General features: G+C 41.2%; 1 protein-coding gene across 1 annotated transcript; it reads left to right on the forward strand.

Annotated features, from left to right (window-relative positions):
- Window positions 1-14,745: 14,745 nt before the first annotated feature.
- kcnj12a (potassium inwardly rectifying channel subfamily J member 12a) lies at window positions 14,746-16,047 on the forward strand (the record flags this gene model as incomplete). The annotated part of the gene is made up of 1 exon (XM_083903402.1): window positions 14,746-16,047. One exon carries the CDS (start codon window positions 14,746-14,748, stop codon window positions 16,045-16,047), a length of 1,302 nt encoding a protein of 433 aa, XP_083759528.1.
- Window positions 16,048-16,394: the final 347 nt, after the last annotated feature.

A 16,394-nucleotide genomic window follows, 5' to 3' on the forward strand; every position in this document is an offset into this window, starting at 1 on the left:
TGTGATGCGGGTCGCTGCTAGCGATGGCAGGCTTTTAGCAGCGCTGTGGCTAAATACACCAGAATCCTCTGTTATATATTGAGATTTTAGATATTTCCTTTGCTAAATGTTGGAGATTAACGCACGTCTTCAGGATTTTAAAGTCGTTTCTACAGTTTGGCATTGTTCGGTTGAGATAGAAAAAATTATGTAAATCATATTTTTAGCTCTGATGCAGCCGTGCCCCTCTGTCTGCAGTATTTTCACTTTTACTGCAAATTAATATTGGCTCTAAATATCGGTTATCGGCCTCCTAGACTACTAATAATCGGTATCGACCCAGAAAAAAAATCGGTCTATCTCTAATTTCTAGACTCCCAAATAATTTAATTTAATGACACATAGTGATAAATGCAATATGTGCCGTGTATCTTCCTCACAATTTTTTGACTAAATTTTGACAAAAACGTCATACTAAACCGTGTCGTCCAAAATTTGAAAATGTTTTGGTCCAAAATTTGAAAAATGTTTTGGTCCAAAATTTTAAAAATGTTTTAGGTCCAAAATTTGAAAAATGTTTTGGTCCAAAATTTGAAAAATGTTTTGGTCCAAAATTTGAAAAAATGTTTGGTCCAAAATTTGAAAAATGTTTTGGTCCAAAATTTGAAAAATGTTTTGGTCCAAAATTTGAAAAATGTTTTGGTCCAAAATTTGTCAAATTTTGGTCCAAAATTTGAAAAATGTTTTGGTCCAAAATTTGACAAAACCGTCATACTATACTATGTTGTCCAAAATTTGACAATTTTTTGGAGAAAAATTATTTGGTCCAAAATTTGACCAAAACAAGTTGCTTATTTTTTGTCTTTTCAGTGCGATGGTTTGTAACATTCGAAACCCCCCCTTATAAATAAATTAATATGATACTGGCATGTCCTCTTTTATAACAGCACCCACCACGTGTAAGTGATAGTATAGTAGCTCAGTTTTATAAACACTATCTCACGGCTCTCTCCAAAAAGGCCCCCAACTAAAAAGTGGCATTCCACCATATGCCTGCACAAAAACCACCATATGCTGCACTGGGTAATTCATTTATCCGAGGCCACAGGGCCTTTTTATTTCCCTCCAGTATCTCCACATACTCGTCATATTTCAACACACTTTGTCGAGCCTTTGTTCAACCTCCAGAACGGCACTGGCATTTCTGTGTATAATCATATGTGATGTAATCTTTGGCTCCTGAAAGCTCGCAGCCACTTAGTGCAAGTCTGTAGATTCTGTCATGTATCTAATTTAGCAAGATTACAGATGAACCCGTGTAGGTGTGTGACAGTGACTGTGAGTGTGAAGGAGCTTTTACAGAGGGTTCAGAAAGAAACAGAGACACAGAGCAGACAGTGAGGAAGTACTACAGAGCGCTGCTTGGAAATAACGGGGTCTATGGTGCCACTTTAAAAAAAAAAGGGTCAGCTGCTGGTAAATTTAGGGTAAAATTAGGGCTTCGCTGGGCTCGGCTGTGAGGAATCGACAGATGGAGGATGGGTTCCCAGGGAGCTAGGCCTGCTACAAATAGCCCGGTGTGCAGTGCACACACACACACACACACGCACGCCCCTGTATGCAAATACATAGCTCAAAAATGACCACGTTATAATGAAGTTGAAAATAACTTCATGAAATATTCAACTTTCACATGAACAGGTTAAGACTTTAATTAAGATTTGGGCAACGAGGCACATCATTTGCTCTGCTCTCTCCACGATTTATGACGAACGCGATCCGAGCCTTGACCTGGTTTCGTTTAGTCCCGTCTGACGTCCTGTCCCGAGCACAATGACGCGACCGGTGTGTGCGGAAACATCCACGGGAACTGACCAATTATATCACAGCTGAGCTGGACTCATCAAGGTTAAAAGGAACAAATGAATTAGGGGGAAACGGAGCTCTTAACTGCTCTGCCTGTCCCCGATCTGACATTGACAGTGAGCTAATGACACTGTTGAATGAAGTTTGTATGCAATGTCAATCCATCAAGTTTTTATACTTTTCACGTCCCAGCAGCCGCCATTTCTCAAAAGAAGTTGGCCGTCATTTGTGTATCCTTGTATTATTGAGCACTAAGTGGATATCAGTGGATCTCCATGCATCTATATTTATATAGAGCTTTTCCAGTTGTTCTGTTGATGAGCTTTACACTATAGTTTTTGCCATTCAAACATTCGTGCGACGGTAGCGCGAGTTGTCTTTTAACTGGAAGGTTGTGGGTTCAAGTCCTGGCTCTGGTAGTCTATGTGTGTCCTTGAACAAGACGCTTAACCCCATGTTGAAGCGTGTGAATGGGCCAATGGCAAAAACTATAGTGTAAAGCAGCTCATCAACACTAGAAAAGCTCTATCTGTCGGTTAGTTAGCAACGTAACTCAAAAAGTCACGGACGGATTTGGATGAAATGGGATCAGGAACAAGTGATTCAATTTTGGGAATGATCCATGTGGGGTGGGGGTGGGCTGCTGATCTGCCTTGGCAGAGGTCTGCACTCTCTGAGTGCTTTTTCAGTTTAATAATACTTTAACTTTGAAAACTAAAATAGATTTTATATCAGAAAATGACTTTTGATACATAAGATACATCTGGTAAGATACTTGTACTTTTACTGCAGTATTTTAGGTACTTTATACAAGACTGGATTTTCGGCTCCTCATACATGGAACAAATTACAATCTGAACTTCAAATTCAAGCCCTCGTCACATTGAATTCATGAGCATTAAATCCATTAAACCCTACCTCGTCTGTGTGTAAGTGTTTTATGTAACTTTAATTGTATCTGCTGTTCATTGTTTTTTAATGTAATGTAATGTAACCAACCTGGTTAAATAAAGGTTAAATAAAATAAAATAAACAAAGCAAGTTCTTCTTCTCTGTTGTTTCTTTTGACCAAAACAAGAGTGCAGATAAAAGTTCTTACATGCATCCATCCACTGCAGAAACTCATGGAAACACTCATCACCCGACATCATAACCTACGTCAGGGGCTAAAAATAAACTATGACGCTGCACCTTGACCCTGTTTTCCCAAATAGTATGAAATGTAAATGTACTTTTCGGTGAACGTAAAAGGACGAGAACGAGCGGCGAGAGAGCGTTTGATCACAGCCCGTCGTCGGGGTGAAGGCAGAGGTCAGGGTCAGCAGCTACGAGGGATACTGGATCCTGAGCCGATTAATTCTCCCACCCCCAGAGTATCGATGGAGAGGCAGCAGACAGGAGCTTTTTCAGCACGCTGTCAAGGTGAGGACATGTTGAACTGTGCACACCAACCTGCCGCCCCCAGCATCGCAGCACACAGACCATTAGCTAATGAAAGTTCTGTTAAAAGGTCGGATTGGAGTTTTGGCCAAGGTAACTATTGTGGAAAGTTTTTAAAAGTATTAAAGTTAGCTTCAAGTTTATTACAAACGCATAACAATGGCGGTCAAAAATGAGAGGTTTTTGATTATTGTGTTTATATGTACATGCAGTATACACTTGTATACTTTTGGTATAGATAATTGCAGCTCGACTTTAGGGCTGCAACTAACGCTTATTTGCATAATCGATTATTCATATTGTCAATTATTTTTATTCGAGTAATCGTTTGGTCAGTGTTTCTCAAACCTGTTTCTCGAATGTTTTTTTGTCCACAAACCAAAAATTATACATTTTTAATGATTTCTTTGTTACATGGAGCAAAGAAACTAGAATATATTCACATTTAAGAAGCTGAAATCTGAAAAACTTTTTTTTTATTAAACTGAACTAAATGGTCAATCTGATCAACTCAATTATCAAAATAGCTGACATTTGTACTAATTGATTAATAATTGATTACCTGTCCTTAATGGACCAAATGACCAATCAAATTATCGAGAAAATAATCAACTTATTATAAAAATAATCATTAGTTGCAGCTCTAATTGCATAAAATGTTTATAAAAATTGTTGATCGGTGTTTACTGCCAATGTTCTCAACAAATGAGTCAGTTTTAATTATTTCTTTGTTATATGGAGCAAATATACTAGAAAATATTCACATTTAAGAAGCTAAAAATTCAGAAAAACTTGTTTTACTTCAGTAATCGATTAACATCGTTTCATCGAGTAACTGTTGGTGCATGGAATCGTGCTAAATGGCGAAATACAGTATACAGTGGCAAAAACGAAATGAGGAATGGTTCCAAAGCCTGAAATAGCTGCATCAGACGAGCGTCTGAGAGAATAATGTGACCAGGGTTCATGGTGACGTTTGGGAGCGAGCGAGGGAGGGAAGGGGAAGTTCAGTTCAGGGCTCCTCTGGGCTTCCACATGACATAAAGACTAATTAGTCTGAGACAAATGAGGAAGGTAAAGAGGGAGAGGAAGGTTCTCTGAGAGAGGATGGAGTAGTCTTCCAGTATCAACAATAAAAAAAAGTGATAACACACTTACACCTATGGGTAAAATACTTATTTTCTGCCAATAAACCATCCTAAATGTCACACATTGGACCTTTCAATACACCTTTATGAATTTATCAAACGTAATAGTGTTTTTTTTCCCCCAGTCACATCCAATCTATACACTCATATATCACAAACAAAATCTTTCTTCACCCAAACTGGGGAAATACACATGACTTCATTAACTTCAAGAATCACAATCACTATAAAAAAAAACAAAAACATATTTCCCATGTATCTCACTCAATGCCGTCGATGATATTTCTTGATTATGATGGAGGGAGATTGAGCTGTCAGCAGCGATACGTCAGCAGAGCTCCTGTGCACCATCCAGGCCCGAGGTGATCATCATCGCAGTGAAAGATGAAACGCCACAGTCGCTATCATCACAAAGACTGTGAAAAGTTTATTCTTAGGGATCGTCTTATTAATGCAAATTACACCCTGCTGAACAACGACTGGCAGGACAGAGGGATCTCCTACTCACTGCTCAGCTGCAGTTTTAATAGCAGAACAGCGTCATTTCATCATCAGGCTTTTCTCCAAAGATCGAGTCAGTGATTTCAGTTCCACTGCAGCTGCTTTTAAACCACAGACGTTTTTCTGAACAACAAAAGTCGCTCTGGAAAGTTCTGGGAACTTCTAGCCGCAGCTTCCTAGTGACATCTAGATAATCTTCACATGAGAACACAGCGGAAAAAGCTTGACCCTAAGCTGGATGATGATTTATAAGAGATTGATGGACAGATGGAGTAAGCAATAGTGACATTGCGCTACACTCTTAGAAAAAAAAGTGCTACATATATGGTTCTTCGGCTTGTCCACATAGGAGAACCCTTTTTGGCTCCAGGTAGAACCTTTTATAAAGGTTCCACCTGGAGCCCTTTTGGAGGGTTCCACCAAGAACCCTTTTAAAATCCTTTATTCAGGAAAGGGGTTTTAAAGGGTTCTCTGGATCAAAATGGTTCTTACTGGAACCGTTGGTGTTACCAAGAACCCTTGAAAAACCCTGTTTTCGGGAAAGGGTTTTTCCAGAAGCAAATGGTTCCAGGTAGAACCTCAGCCCTTATTTTGGAACCCTTATTTTTGGAACCCTTATTTCTGAGAGTGTAGGAAAGAAAAATGGAGTTTGACGTGTATATGCACAAACGCTACTATAGTCAGGTCTGACACAATTGCAGAGGACCTTTCCATCCATTTTCTACCACTTTATCCTCCACATGAGGGTCCTGGGAGGCTAGGATAGGCGGGGTCACACCCTGGACAGCTCGCCAAATCCATCGCAGGGACACATATAGAGACAAACAACCATCCACTCTCACACCTACGGTCAACTTAGAGTGTCCAATTTACCTAATCCCCATATTGCAACCGAGAGAAAACCCATGCACACAGGGGGAGAACATGCTAACTCAAATGTCAATATCAAGGTTGCAAATGTGATTCCCAAAACATGCTAATAAAATGTTTCATTTACACAAAGCGTTTTTTGTCTCTGGTGAGTCATGCCAGCCCTGGCCTTAGTATTGTCAAATCCTCGAGCTGACCAACAGCCTCCGCCTTCTCTTGTTCTTTCTCTCTCTGCATGAGGCTCTTTGCTTCACATTTCTACCACTTCATCTTGGTCTGAAAACATTGAAAAACGGTGTCATGCGTGTCGCCATAGAAGCCGTAGCGAATCCCACTTAGATCCCTTTTATTTAGACACACGCATGAAAAAAGGGGACATGTGAGCTTCCACCTGTGATTATAGTGCAGTTACATAATGAAGTCCGCGAGCGTGAATGTGTGAACTTTGTGATCTGCTATTCTTGCATGATGCGTCGAAGGCTTACATTATGCAGGAACTGTTACAGTACCTGTTGCTGACACAGAACCCAAAAAAAAAAAAGAATGCACGCTTTGAACTCCATTAGTTGGCGTCCTCGGTCAAACACAATAGCCTGGTGATGATCACACACAGGCTATTGCAAATCACCTTCAGAAGTCTGAAATCAGAGGCGGCGGAGGGAGAAAGAATAGGGGCACACACACACAGAGAGAGGAAAAAGAGAAACAGGGAAAGAGAGAGAGAGAGAAAAGGTTCCTGCACTGATGAATCATTAGTGATAAAGCTGGGGCTGAGCCATGTACGGCTGTTTTTAGAAACTTCTCACTCGTTCAGCCTCCTCCTCCTTTACTAATTGTCATCTCTTTTTTGCATTTGACTGATGACTGGTTCTCTGAAAAGACGCGAGAAAAAAGAAGGGGGGGAGGGGGGGACCGTCACACTTTGAGACTGTCAACGTTAACAGCTATTTCTATTTAACAGTGACACGGGGAAAAAAACGCCACAGTGAAAAACCAAGGACACTGCAGAATTCTTTAGGAATTATGACACGTTGTTGATACTCGTGTGAAAACAGCTCTTCCTGTGGTGTTACCCATGTTTTCCAAAAACTCTTTGACAGTGGGTAACACTTAACATTGCAGTTCAGTAACAATAGTGGAATAGGATGGCACTAATTTCATAATGGCCATGTTCTATCATGGTAAAAAAGTAATTCTATAGTCAAGTAATAGCTTGATGGTTAGTATGGTTAGCTCATTACCAAGCTAAAACAACATGTCATGACATTGGTGTCATATCATCCCCTATTTACCACACTGCTACAATTGGTGTCATCATGTTACTCACGTTTATTTTTATTTATTATGTAGAATGTTCATACCACCTCAATAAGCTATCATTATTATCCATGTCTATATAATATAGCATATTCACTGCACCTTATCTGTATATTATAATCTGTACAATATATTTATATTTATAGCTCAAAATAGCATCCCATTAATCCATCCATCCATATATACCCAACAATTCCATATTAATCTGTCTATGTGTAAATTACTCTGTACATAGCATATATATATATATTCTTTTTGCACTTCTGGTGAGATGCAAAACCTCATTTTGTTACTTGTATTTGAGTAACGTTTATCAATAGCTCTTCCTTATTACAAAATTGTTACTGTACTGTGTCAAAAATAGACAAACGGAGTGATTGCCATACTTGTACTACACATGGAGAGTGTTTCATTACAGAAATTGTGAGTCACATTGGAAACATGCAACAGTCGATATTCTCACCTGGTCTTGCAAAGGTGAATCAACCCATTTCTCTGCAAGATAAAGTGATGGAGAAAAAGAGGAGTAAACTGTGTCTGGTTGGTATTGTGTCAGGAAGTCATTGTCATCCTCATAATGTCGCCTCGATTCACTTTTGATTAACAAGTGATTCGACACAATGGCGCATTGTCTGCTTGTGTTTTCTCTCAATGATACGTCTGCGCATCAAGTTGCTGTCAACTGGTAGTGCCATGATGTGGGAGGGAGGGAGGGAGGGAGGGAGAGAGAGAGGGGGGAGGAGAAAAGGGGGAGGGAAGGAGAGAGAGGCTGCAAATGGCAGCTTCTGTGACACCACAGGAGGGAGGGAGCAAGAAATAGACAGAGGGAAAGAGTGTGATGAAGAGAGAGAGAGCAGTTCACCTAGATCAGATTGCAAAAGATTCATAGAGAGAGCTGCTCAGTTAATAGGTGGCGAGAGAGAGAGTGTTGTGATGTTTTATGGGAAACACAAGGGACAGACTTCAAGTTGGTAAAGATGAAGGATGAGCAGAGGACCAGCTGAAGGTAACTGCCTCAGGAGATGGGAGACGAGTTAACTTACTTTACCTTCTGTGGAAAAACCTGAACATTTCACCGGGAGAGAGTCCTCATTTAACACTTTTCACACCTGCTTTTGCTCACCCGGCACTGACTGAGCAGCAGCAGCAGCAGCAGCAGCAGCAGCAGCAGCAGCAGCAGCAGCAGCAGCAGTTGCCCCGGGTTCTGCTCCAGCCCTGCTCTTCAGCCGCTGCCATCGCATCATCATCCTCTCAAGAGCTCCTGAAACAGACAACAGAGGCGAGACACCATCAAGCCAGGATGAAGAAATTCAAAGGGGGTCTGTGCCTCGTGCTGAAGATGACAGAGTGGATGTCTCCAGTTCTAGAGTAGCGCGAAACCAAAGAGAGGGAGCAGCTGCTGTGGCAGATGCAGAGGATGCCTTAGTCTGGTTAACAGGGACACCAGGAGAGAAGAGATCGGTAACTTCTGCAGCCTGGTGAAGGACAGGTCGACAAACCAAAACAGGTAAGAGAAGGTCAGATAACTTCATGTATGCAGTGATATAAATGTGGCTGTGAGTCACAATGTCTACTTTCTGTGCAGTCATTGTATTGGAATTCAACCTAATGTTATCAATGTTTAATACATTTGTTTGAATTAAGACTTTAAATTTGAGAGTTTCCGTTCATATAACATATGCATTTTCATTTAGTGCAAATGTTTATCAAGAGGTACATAAAAAAGTAAAATAATGAAATGCTTTTTATTAAATGCAGATAAAATCTCACACAGGGTTTAACAGCTTATATTAACTTACCTATAGAATCTCAGAATGATGGCAACCAGATAAAGAAGAGGTACAGTAAAATACGCAAATGAAGCTGAATTGTAGCACAGAGGCAGACAGAGACAAACAAAATGATGCATAAATGTGACATTTATCGATACAGCATCTCGGTATTTCTGTTTCAATTACCTCAAAATGCTGAAAATCATAGATTTATGACACGTCATTTGTGTGGAAAATCACTGCTTTTGTATTTTAGCCTGTGAGGGTTATATAATCCAACAAATGCAAAATAAAGCATCACTTTGAAATAAAGTGTTCGGAGAATTTTCATCACTTTTTCTTTTACAATCGATAGATTGAGGCCTAGACAGTAGGATCACAAACCCTGTCAATGTAAACACTCATGCTGCTTTTTATCCCTTCATACATGCAGCTATTGTAATGATCGACTGGTAAAGTCTCTCAGACTCAAGTGTTACATCACACAAGCAAGAGCAGCAAGTAATTGTACTTATAATAACACTGATATTGGCAGGGTCTACTGGAGAAAGTGTTGCTTCAGGTTCTCCTCACATAATATAAGCATATCAAGAATGTGAGTGTTAAAAAAGAGAGAGAGAAGAGATGAAGAGAGGGAATATTGTGCACAATCGTCCAATTTGATTCACTGTATTTGACCAAAAAGGGGTCACGAGGGTGATGTAAAAACCTACAAAAAACCCAGCACATAGGTGCATAATATCCCTGTATGTAAGATCCACAGGTGTCACTTTGATTAACAGAGGTATTATGGGTGTTTCAGACATTTTTAATGGGTCTAAGTGATTATAAAACGGCACAGGTGAAGATCAAGAAGAGCCCAGTGAGAAGCTGCCTTAACGATCAGTCTATAAGAACTGGGGTGTTTTTGCAGGGTGCAGGGAGAAGCTACAGGTGCAGTTTCTTCTAAACTCTTCCTGTTCATGCACCAGCTGCGAGAAGGTGACTCAGAACCCCTTTCTGTCTGCCACTGCTCTCGACAACCACCTGAGATGTAATCTCAGCACATGGGATGGCCTACATACATGCTATGGGAGGAAAGAACAGAAAAAAAAAAAACAGGAACCTACTTTTAATGTACTGCTGCATCTACAGGATGCATCCCTGCGTGGTGAAGCGGTGTTGCTTTCTATAGGAAAATACCTGTAGGTCACTTGAGATGAGATGCGTTACGCATGGTGAGCTATAGGAAAATACAACGACACCTGAGCCTGGACTCTTCCTTCACAATGGCCTTGGGAGGTTTGCCGGGTCCGCGGTGCTTGAGCTCAGTTTTCTGCGCGCTCGTCTTGAGATGACATGCCCTCTTCCACTCCACTTTATTGTTTCTCCCAATCCCCCGCCATTATTTTTTTGCACATCCAATTATTCGTTCTATTCATCCTAATCATCTGCAGGCTTATCAGCCCCCCCCCCAACACACACACACACACAAGTTGGTCTTGATCCCCCAAGACGACACACAGCCATCAAGGTCACAAAAGGCTATTCAAGGAAGTGATTTAGTGCAGCCTCCTTTGGGAATGAACCACCTTAAAAATGTCAGTGGAAATTTAAAACATGGGATTGGAAGTGGAGCTTATCACATTTACCCATTACAGTAAACTCAAATTAAGTTGTGTTTTATTCATTCTTGTGTTTTAAAGACATAATTTTGGGGGGTAAACGTTAGTTTTAATCATGTATTTTGAATTGGATAATCAAAATGTTATTTGATTGTCCTCTACCTGTAACAAATGCCAATATTTACTGGTACTGAATTGAGGGTAATTCAGATTTATATCTGTCAGCTGTCAACTACAGTTGCTACTGTTAATCCAAGTTAGAAAGCTGTGAACAATGATTCATCTTTGAGCACTTTAGCAGACTCAAAACAAATATGCACAACCGGTCAGAGAGATCATCAGATTTTTCTCATGAAACTCTAACACACGTATCTAATGAAACCAATGAAGCGGGAGGGTTTTTATTTGAATTGGACCAATTCACTCAGTCACCTACGACTGCACAACTACTGTCCGAAATGGAGTCTGTGCATCTTCTGCAGCTCCTCCGGTGTGTAGCGGAGTTCATACTCGGACTCAAGAGTCATGCCAACTGTATGAAACAGTCTAGACAGTGTGCTATATGTCAAACAGCTGCTCCATGGATGAACCAAGGAACTAAACACTGTTCTTAATTGAACACTAAAGCCTAATTAGTTCAAGTGCAAGAAAAGATAAGACAATCTGATTACTTTGCATAATGAGAGAGTCTAAAAATCTTAATGTTTTATCATTAACCTTTTAACGCCTTTTAAGCCTCAAAATGTCCATCTGGACTTTTTTTTTTGCTTATTTTAACCATAAAAGGGCCAGAAAATGTCCTGTGAGTAAGTAGTTATTTACAGTTTACTGCATGTTAAAATGCTGTATTAACAATTTAAAATGAGCATAGCAAACAGTTGTATTTAGAAAAAAAACACTGTAGTTGTACACAAACACCAGATTTTGTATGAAACATATTTAAATATTATAATATTCGTTTGACTCTTTGTCTCATTGTCTAAAAACAGGCCAAACTAACTGGACAAAGATGCTGATTCGCCGGCTCGAGTATAATTACCGTAATAACCACGCTTTGGCTTTGACGTGCAACTTCTCAGCAGAAACCATTGGATTTTTCCAATAGCACAAACTGTTGCGTAATTATGGTATTGCAAAAATCCCTTGCGCAAATGTGTCGTCTGCTATACGCTCAGTGTTAAAGGGTTAATCTTTAAACGTGCAAATTTGTTTGCACATTTAAGAAGTGAAACATTATGTTTTTCCTGATTGATATAAAGTTGTGCCCTGGGGGCCAAATTTAAGATTGTGCATGAGGTAATCTGGCTCCAGATTAGGAAAGCTTCCACCTGAAATGGTGTGAGTGAGGAGGGAATTAGGGCTGAATGTGTAGCAGACGGCAGGGCACCTGGGATTTGGAAGCACACATGAGTGAACTGTCAAGATGTCAAATCAGGCAGACAGACACAGAATGGATGTGGATAAGCGGTAAAAGCTGTCTGCGCCCAGAGGGGCCTCAGTCGGGCTCCCGTGGGTAAAACTCCTTGACCCTGACGCTCATCATCCAGCGCAGTGGCCAGGTTGTCTGCTGCCCAGCCAAGACTAACGGCTGCAGTAATATATAGCAGATACCATTTTGACACCCATGTGTATATGCTCAAGGTCTAATTGCCATAAATATGTCAGCGTCTCATAGCACCTGTCGTTTTATTAGGCACATAAGATGGCACATGGTGTGTTGTTTTGCTGCTTCTTTCAAGGTTGAACGTGTTGTACGTTGGTACTGTGGTCTTCTACATAAATTGGTCGGTTGTTTGGTTTACTGTTGCCCACAGAACTGTCACTCACTGAATATTTCCTCTTTGCCAGACCATTCTCTAGAGATGGTTGTGCATGAAAACCTCAATTGATCGACAGTTTCTGACATACAGTGCAGCCCGTCTGGCACCAACAACCATGCCAAGTTCAAGAGTCTTGTAAATCATCTCTCTTCCTCTACTGTGATACTCACTTTGAACTTCAGCATATATATATCATGACAAATTATGTCTACATGGCTAAATGCAATGAGTTACTTCCATGGGGTTGGCTACAGTCATGTATAAAGTAGGGATGCTCGAGTAAAAGTACAAGTATCTGATCAGAAATGACCTTGGTAGAAGTTGAAGTCATTTTTTTATAATATTTACTTAAGTAAAAGTATTGAAAAAGTGAGGATTGGGCAATGGTAGCTCAGTGGTAGAGTGAGTTGTCTTTCAACTGGAAGGTCGTGGGTTAAATTCCTGGTCTTGCTAGTCTATATGTGTCCTTGAGCAAGACACTTAACCCCATGTTGAAGCATGTGAATGGGTCAAAGGCAAGAACTACAGTGTGAAGCAGCTAATCAAGACCATTACCAACTCTTCCTCTTCTTCTGATTTTGTTTGGTGGTAACGAGCAACAAAGATAGTTAGAGGAAATGTAGTGAAGTAAAAGAGAAAGTTGCTAGAAATATAAATAAAGTACAGAAGTATTTTTACTTCGTTAAATTGCAACACTGGCGGATTAGATATTTGCATTAAAAAGCAGTTATATTATGTATATATGGTGTACCACGGCAGGACGCTATACATTTACTGCCTCTTCGTGGCATAATGAATAAAAGTGTAAACGGTACAGAATGGGGTCAAATAGAGCATCTGGAATTGTGTGCCTGGGCATTCAGTGGCAGACACATGTTTACTTTTAACCAACAAACACACACACATGTACTCTGTTAAGAAATATTATTCCCACAAACTTGGCAAACTTGGACCAAAAATGAAAAGATAGACACATCTCGTCTATACGTAATGGGACTGATTACAGTAAAACACCTAATAAATACTAATCTGATACACCCAACAAAGAACAAAGAACTCCTCATTTCATAAAACTTCAAACCAGATACAATGAGTGACTCTCACGCTGACCCGTTTTTTTTTCTTTTTCATTACATAATAATAACCATCTGGTAGGTGATGACTTAATTTGTCTCCACTTCCAACCTTCTTTGATAATTTGAAAGACAAAAGCACAGGAAATGCTATGTAAAATAAGTGGATCAGCTAATCACTCACCCCAGCTGACATCAAAAGACATGAGGACACTTCAGTGAGGGCCAGTTGGCTTTGGAGTCGCGAGGGCAAGAAGGAGGAAAGAGGGAGTGTGAAACAAATAAAGAGTCTCAAATTAAAGATGAATCTTCTGCTGGACAGAGACGCATGAAACGCAGTGTAATAAGACTGTCAATAGATTGTAATAGCGCATTGTTAAAATAACCAAAGTCTTCCAAAAAATTCTATTCTGTGTGTGGCGGCAACTGGAAACTTTGATTAATGGTCACTAAGATCAGACCCAGCACACGTGTGGCACGGGGACAATCTCCAAACTTTAACTTAAAATCCTTGTCAATCCGAATCATTTTAAACATAGGATAAAGGAAGTAGCCAATGCTAGCTGCAGTTGCTTCGAGGGTCCATCCAACCATTCGTCCATCCATGTCAGTCCCAGCTGACCATGTCCATGGCAGGGCCAACACACACAGAGATGAACAACCATTCACTCCGACATTCACATCTACGGTCAATTTCGAGTGCTCCATTGCTAAACAAGTGGTGAGAGTTAGTGCCATCTACTGGTGAGATGGCAGAATGCAACAGAGGACTCCTCTGCTCACTCCGGCTTAATGTGGGCTTCAGATGATTGCAGCAAAGCGCAACTGTTCGGGCTGCTGTAGAAACATGACGGCAACCTCTTAGCTGAAGTACATGTAAAAGGTTTATTCTAAAGCTGTACCCAAAGGATTTTTATGTTAAATTGACCACAGACTTGCCCATTTACCTCCTAATTGAGACCTTTATTTAACTGATAAAAGTTGTTGCCTTATCCTATGTTCTTCTTCATCTATGGTGTTTGTTTTTATTGATGACTAATGGCTAGTTGTCACTTTTTAAAGCTCAATGTGACCTCCTAATACAAGTAAAATCTTTGGTGATGTTGACTGTTATGTAATTAATATAATATGTATTAATATAATTATACCAAAAAGATGCTCACACTGTTTTCTTCTCTTAATACACTCTACAGGAACTGGATCAAAAAAACAAATCCCCCCACCCAGCTCCCCGTCTGACTCTGACTGAAATGCCGTTTAACCAGTGATTGAGCGGTGAAGGGCCACAGTCACACTCCTGGACTCCAGGCCTGCCCTCCTGCTCTCTCCCTACAGCTGGAGGCTCTGCCAGGAGCATGAGTGTGGGGAGAACCAACCGCTACAGCATTGTATCATCCGAGGAAGACGGCCTCCGACTCACTACCATGCATGGCATGAACGGCTTTGGTAATGGCAAGATCCACACACGCCGCAAGTGCCGCAATCGATTCGTCAAAAAGAACGGCCAGTGCAATGTGCAGTTTACCAACATGGACGAAAAGTCGCAACGCTACATGGCTGACATCTTCACCACGTGTGTTGACATTCGCTGGCGATGGATGCTGGTAGTCTTCACCCTCGTGTTTGTGGTCTCCTGGCTGGTCTTCGGGTTAGCCTTTTGGGTCATTGCTTTGTTGCACGGTGATCTGGATAACCCAGCAGGAGACGACAACTTCACTCCATGTGTTCTGCAAGTCAACGGATTTGTGGCCGCCTTTCTTTTCTCCATCGAGACACAGTCTACGATAGGTTACGGTTACCGCTGTGTCACCGAGGAGTGCCCAGTAGCTGTCTTCATGGTGGTTTTCCAGTCCATAGTAGGGTGCATCATTGACTGCTTCATGATTGGTGCCATCATGGCCAAGATGGCGAGGCCTAAGAAGCGAGCACAAACTCTTTTGTTTAGCCACAACGCTGTCATTGCCATGAGGGATGGAAAGCTGTGTCTCATGTGGAGGATAGGCAATCTTCGTAAAAGCCACATCGTTGAAGCCCACGTCAGGGCACAGCTCATCAAGCCTCGGGTCACAGACGAGGGGGAATATATTCCTCTAGATCAGATTGACATTAATGTGGGCTTTGACAAAGGCTTGGACAGGATTTTCTTGGTTTCACCTATCACTATTCTCCATGAGATCGATGAGGAGAGCCCCCTTTTCGGGATCGGCAAACAGGACTTGGAAACAGCAGACTTTGAGATTGTTGTCATTTTGGAGGGCATGGTTGAAGCGACCGCCATGACCACACAGGCTCGCAGCTCCTACTTGGCCTCTGAGGTCCTTTGGGGTCATCGGTTTGAGCCGGTTTTGTTTGAGGAGAAAAACCTGTACAAGGTGGATTATTCTCACTTTCACAAAACATACGAGGTACCGTCCACCCCCCGCTGCAGTGCCAAGGACATGGTGGAAAACAAGTTCCTAGTTCCCAGCTCTAATTCCTTCTGCTATGAAAACGAGCTGGCCTTCCTTAGCCGCGATGAGGAGGAGGAGGATGTAGGTGGAGGGAGCAGGGTGCTGGCGAATCTCAGTCCAGACCGGAACAGCCGACACGAGTTTGAACGCTTACAGCCCAACAGGGCACTGGATCAAAGGTCGTACCGGAGAGAATCGGAAATATGACCCCTATCCACTGGCCCAGGGTGGAGGTCATTCAATGTTCAATAACTTTATCCAAGCATAATTATGCCGAACAATGCAAAGTGCCATAGGAACTGACTACTGTGAAAGATTGGAAACAGAAACAGGACAACAATGTAAAAGGGATTTGCATAATAGGACTGCAGCAGAGCACGAGTACAAATTGTGGTAAGGAATGTCTACAATCAAGGTAAAGGCCTTCTTCAAGAGAAAGACCTTCCTTCATGGAAACTTGAATCTTTTTCACTTGGTCATTTTGAGTTACGTGTGCGTGTTCAAGCGACATGCATCAAAAACTGTTATGACAGAACCTTTTAATCAAAGTTTAG

This window comes from Microchirus variegatus, assembly GCF_963457635.1.
Source record: "Microchirus variegatus genome assembly, chromosome: 17".
NCBI classification, from domain to species: Eukaryota; Metazoa; Chordata; class Actinopteri; order Pleuronectiformes; family Soleidae; genus Microchirus; species Microchirus variegatus.